General features: G+C 37.8%; 1 protein-coding gene across 6 annotated transcripts in view; it reads left to right on the top strand.

Moving 5' to 3' along the window:
* Positions 1-366: 366 nt before the first annotated feature.
* The window catches only part of PHTF2 (putative homeodomain transcription factor 2), a gene marked incomplete at its 3' end in the record, with an annotated part of 51,928 nt that continues 46,294 nt past the window's right edge, over positions 367-6,000 (top strand). For all 6 annotated transcript variants that reach the window (XM_082008737.1, XM_082008734.1, XM_082008736.1 and 3 more), the window contains exon 1: positions 367-516. In XM_082008737.1, the coding sequence (XP_081864863.1) occupies positions 472-516 (45 nt within the window). In that variant the 5' untranslated portion in view covers positions 367-471. The remainder of the gene's footprint in view (positions 517-6,000) is intronic.

The raw sequence follows: 6,000 nt of genomic DNA, 5'->3' as shown, positions 1-6,000 counted from the left end.
CTCCAAAAATATCTAATAGTCTGTATGAAATTTTCATGCATTTTATAACACAGTTATTCCTGAACTCCAGAACACTGTGCTGTGGTAATAACTATAGGTCACTTAATTGATGAGAAAAAAAAAAAATGCTGCCTGTAATATAACTCTTGTGAGGTTCCCATGAGACTGTAACAGATCATCTCTGTGCTAGCTATGTTTTACTGGGAAGGATGGAGAAAACTGAGGCTTCTCGTGTCCTGTAGCAGCAGATTTATAGGGTTTTTGTTTACTTACAGGAGAAAACCCAAACTCTGGCTCAAATATTAATGATGCAAGGTGTAAATAAATACAGCTGTTCAGTGCTTTGCAGGTATTGGGAGTGTTTCTGCATTCCCTATGTTGGCCTTCATAGGGAAGGTGGAAATAAACTTCTGGTTTTGTTTGTTTTTTCTGTTAACAGCCTAAAATGACTGTATGAATTTGGTGGAATAAATGGCGTCCAAAGTAACTGATGCTATAGTTTGGTACCAGAAGAAGGTAAGCTTTCTATTTGTTTTTACGGTAGCTTTAAAAAAAAAAGTTGGCTTATTGTGTTTTATGTGTAAAGAATAATAAATATAACATACTATTGCATTATTGGCTAGCATTGTATTAGAGTGAGTAGCTTGAAACTTTTCTTCCAAAAGTAAAGAAATACTGAGTGACTGTATCTAATGAAATGGAATAGCTTTTGGTCTATGTTGACAACTCCTGACTCTCGTGGCTACTTGTGCTATGGAAAAAAAGGAAAGAAAATTTTTGTTCTTGGTAGAATGTTGAGTAATGTACAGGAGAATGTTGTTTCTGTAGCATGCAAATGAATCCTTGTATGTAAGCAGAAAGCAAGAATTGAAACATATTTTCTATCAGTAACAAGGAACTGTGTAATCCATACCCAAAAGAGATAGGCTAGGGCTTTTTAGAAGTTAACTAGAAAAAAGGAGGGGGGAAGATCTCATTTGCAGGTAAATAGTTACAGTATCAGGTGATATTGTATCTTTTGATTCATGTGTGCATATACAAATGTTGATGTCTCTTTGTAATGTATTATTTTGACAACTTCACATCATCATATGCTCTTGACATCAGTATGCCAGTTGGCTTATTCAGTTAAATTGCTTTTAAAAAGCTGAAAAAGTTGCTAAATTTTGAGATGTGCTTCTTTATTAATATGTCAATAAGATGATGATTTTTTTTTCTTCCCTTGGCTCTCCATGATTTAATAGGTTTCTGTAAGTTACTGTTTTCCTTGGGCCTATGGCTGTCTTTTTCAGAGGATGCATCTTATCCTTAGGAGAATGATGGCAATGGTCTTCAAAACAGAAATTCTGGTTAACTTCTAGCTGAGCAACAGTTAATTTCTAGAATAAGACAAATACGGGTATGGTTTGCTGAGATCTTTACAACAGTGAATTAATGATACAGTTGGAAAAGCAGAAAAATTAATTTTGCTGATTTAATTTATACCAAGCATTCAATTAGGTATTAAAAATTTGAAAATAATTATGAATCTAATGAGGATTTTTTGTTTGTTTTTGTACTGTGTACTCTCTCCCGTCTCTTATTCAAACTTTTTTGTAAAAGTTTCAGTGAAATTACACTCTGGTTTTGAACCTTTTCTTGATTGCAGGTCCAATCCCATTTTTTAAAGATTTGGAGGATTACTTGTGGAAGATTTAGTGTAACAAAATTCAGTGCAGGATCTTATGGAAGGGAAAAGTGATGTTGATTTTCACCCGCTTCCACTCATTCTCTCATAAATTTCATTCACTTGTAGTGTCATACTGATAATGCTTAAAAGCACAAAGTTTTGTGCATATTTGATCTGCCCAGTATCTCTCATACAGTGCAAGAGATGTTGGCTGTCAGATCCCCATCATGTCTCTGAGGTTTTTTCATTGGTGATGATGAACTAGTCTTTGGACAGATCTTTTAGGGTATTAAGCTTTATATGTAAATGGTCCTTTGATGCAAGAAAGAGTCTGAAGTCTCCAGAAATTTTAAGTGAAGTTCATGCTTGATATCTGTTTTTTCCCATTTTTTACATGTCTGTTTTCCCATTGGTCATACAGAAAAAGGAACGCCCTATGTGATATGCACCAACGTTCCATCCTCCTGATGTTAGAAAGGCAGGATCTTCTGCTGATGAGTCACTGTGCTGTGATCTTACAGAGGGCAGGCCTTCTGGCCTTGATACAAACAACCCATTCCTCAATTTTTTTTTTTCCCGGGACACTGCTCCTAACAGGATTACTCATTATCAGTACAGGTCATTCTTTTAACCTTTGTTAAATGCCAGAAATTGCATGCTGCCTTTATGGCAAGGAGTTGTGATGAGGTGAGTCCTGTTACTTCATGAAAGATTAGGCTGTCTTCAGGAGGGATCAAATCTTGCATAAGCCAGATGCAGTGTTTTCCATGGTGTGAATAAAATTGAATTGCAATCCACATGTGGACTGGGGTCTGCCAAATGAGCACGCTTTGTTTCTTTTAGTATGAGGAAGTGGAGTTTTATTTTGGGACAAATGGCTGCACTGAAGACCGTTGCATCTCATGCTAATGTTCCTGCTAATTAGATTGTTACTTCCTAGGCTCCATTTACTGAAGATTCTCCGGGATCAAACTGATAACCCCAGTGTTTTTTTTAAGTTTGTAGTGCGGTGTGTGATCCTTTCCCAGGAGCATCTAGGATCTTTCACCCGTGTCCTTGATTTTACTTTATTTATCCAAGTCTCTTACATGGCACAGTGTTTTTTTTTCCCCATGGTTTTGCACCAGAGATTTCAAGTTAGGGAAGAGGAAGAGCTGTGCTAGTGTTTAGCGGGTAACAGACTTTTTTTTTTGTCCTTTCTGATGCGTTTCCATTATGTGATTGCTTATGATGGAAAAATACTGAACTTTGAACTGGTGGTTGCGTTCAGTTTTAAATTTTTATTTCAGGGTTCTCAAAGTTGTCCCACTTACCTTGCTCATTATATCTGCTGAGTCCTCACAGCAATAACTGAAATTGAAAGTGGGGAGGGATCAAAATTTAGCACATTCTGGAAGTAAAATGTTGTTTCTGGGGCAAGACAGAACCAGAGTTGCAGTCAGTATTGATCAAATTGATATGACTTGCTTATATGATAAAATGCAAAAAAATAAAATGTTATTTTGGGGAATTATTTTCAGATTAATGAATTGGTGTATGAATGGCTTAAAAAAGAACATGAATAACTTCTGGTAATTATAGTTATACATAAAGAAGAAAAATACATTTGAGCAGGTAGAGGCTGGGTGAGAAATATTGAACAGATAACTTGCTCCTTGTGTTTCTTTGTTTTCAAGTTTAGTGTATTTTTTGGATGTATTTTTTAATGTATTTATTTTATGTGTGTCTCTACTGAGTTTCAAAGGTCTGTTGGTTTCTCAAAAGTAAGGCATTTTTATGTTTCTTTAATGGAAAGAGTTAAGCAATTGAGCTCTTCTAACCCTACTTTAGGCAAGTTTTCCAAACACCAAGTTTACTCATATGACTCATACTATTGTCTGAAATTGAGCTCCTCACAAGAGGATGATTTAGTAATGTGCTTAATCGTTTAAAAGGTCAGACCTTTTATTACGTAAACTTGGGTTTTGTTGTTGCAATAGATGTACTCTGCTTTTAGTGCATCCGAGCTCTTGATTACTGTCTTACAAATAAACAGTAATCAATTCTTAGTTATTTTAAGTTGGATGGTAAGATCTCAGAAAGCGTATTATACCAGCTTGTTATTTGAGATGTAGGACTGCATGGACATAGCTTTACTGCTTCTAGCGATAGCTTGCATTTCCCAGCTGGTATGAATACTTTTGGAAGGCGTGAAATCTGAACAGATAGATCCCACTAGATGCAGGCTGACTCTGTAGAAAGCAAAAGAAATTAAAGCTCTGCTGTGTTGCTGGGTGCACTGGGGAGTGCAAAGCTGAGATGCTTGTGTGTCAGACGGGGTTTGTCTGGCTTGTTTTCAGCGCTTTCGGCTGCACTGGTTCTTGCAATAAAAGGGTGTGGCAGGTGTGTCTGCATTGCTCTCTGGAGTGGCTCATTCTCTTGGTCCCAGACAGCTACCGAGCTACTATTCACATATACACACTTTTTTAGTTAATGTCCTTAGGATTATGTGTGTTTACCAGAATACTGGACTTGCTTCAGATTTGTAATTGTGGAATTTTATAGAGAAAACCATCATAATGTTTCCTCTGAAAAAATCTGACACCTCCACAGTTATTTTAAAGAATTTCAGTATCTGATGGCGCACCTTTCTGATACCGATACTTCATGCGTACTTGAAGTATTGCCTCAGTAACTGATGTTAAAAATAATAAAATTGGTAATAATCTCAAATATTCCTCGTATTGCTTGTAACTTAAGCTTTTTGCATTGATTTCTTACACTTTCAAGTTTTACAGATAATAGTAGATATGAAACTTTTGGTCTGGTTTGCAGTTGGGAGACTATGTGTAAATTTACCTTAACAGCTTTCTGATTTTCGGTCCTCACGGAAGCTTTGCTGATAAAATGGGGAACTTAATACAAATTCAGTAATAATATTGCAGGAGAGAAATATTCCTTCTCTTGGGGATCGTTGTAGAGGAAGGCAGAATGGAACTTAATGAATTGAACCTGAATGCTGCACCTGATTGCATATCAGTTAACTTTGCCAATGCAGCTTTACGCTGTTTTGGGTGTCTCTTGGGAACGGCTGTTAAAGGGCGCAATAAAACAAATGAGATGTTTTCTCTCTCATGACTTTGAAAGGCAAAATTAGAGTTCTAATTGCATTGCTTTAAGATCTGTATTATTCAGTGTTTTACAGCTCATTAGTCCAAGATCATACTTGCCAAGTTAATAAAGGAGGAAAGAAACAAAAAATTATGTCATTCCCTGAAATCACCCAATTTCCTTCTTGGCACTGAATTCATGTGATGTGTTGGTGACCCTGGCACCAAAGCCAGTTTTTGCCAAATGGTCAGGCTATAGGGCTATATCACGTAAAAGTTTGTGTGCTGGAATTGCATCAGTTCAGAAAGGTCTGCCTTCAAGTGCCAAAACTTGACAAGTGTTGGAGCTGGCTATTTTTGAAAGCACTGAGGAAAAAGTATATTTAGAAGAGCTTTTTCCTTCCACATAGGGCAGGGATTGGGTACTCAAGTTGTCATCTGACCAAACAGCGGGGATTGCCTTCTGCACCTTGTTTCAGAGAGGCAAACCCCAAGTTTCTGAATCTTGCGCAAAAGATCACTCAAAAACTGGCACAGTGGCTGAACGAAAGCAGGCTTGTGTTTTGCCTGGCTGTTGGCTCCCATGCCTGCTTTGCCTTCCCACAGGACTTTCATGCAGTTATCTGGTGAATTTGGTTAGGGGACTAATCCAGTTAAAACTAAGACTGTGAATCAATAAGGAGCTGAACCTATCTAATGGGGGGGATGTGAGGTGTGGAGAGCGAAGAGCTGAGATCCCTCTGTGTGTAATACTGATTCTTGAATTGTTTCAGTATGCCTTGTGAAACCATAACCTAACATTTTATTTTCTCTGCCTGAGGGATCCAATTGATCTTTTGGCCACCCGGAATGCGCTGGCACAAGGAAAGTTTGCCGTGGGAAGTGGAAATGGTCAGGGATGCGAGGGCAGAACTGTTTTAAAATCCTAGTTGCAATACTGGTAAAATTGCTGGATTTTCAATGGTCTTCAGGGAATTATACTGAATAATGAAGCTGTCAGAGTGGTTTTCTTTTCCCAGTTATGTTTTGAGGCTGCTTTGTTTTGTGCAAAAAGTATTGCAGAGGTCTTAAATCCTTAACACTTGGAGAATAACAGGGCTATATTAGCAATAGTGTAGCCAGCGGGTCAAGGGATGGGTTTATTCCCCTCTGTTCAGCTTGTGTGTGACAGCATCTAGGGTGCTGTGTCCAGCTTTGGGCTGTCCAGTACAAGAAAGGCATTGGCATTCCTTGGCAAGCACA

This window comes from Phaethon aethereus (genome assembly GCF_964289735.1).
Source record: "Phaethon aethereus genome assembly, chromosome: 1".
Classification (NCBI taxonomy): domain Eukaryota; kingdom Metazoa; phylum Chordata; class Aves; order Phaethontiformes; family Phaethontidae; genus Phaethon; species Phaethon aethereus.
The sequence above is the reverse complement of the archived record's forward strand: the minus strand, read 5'-3'. Positions and strand labels throughout refer to the sequence as shown.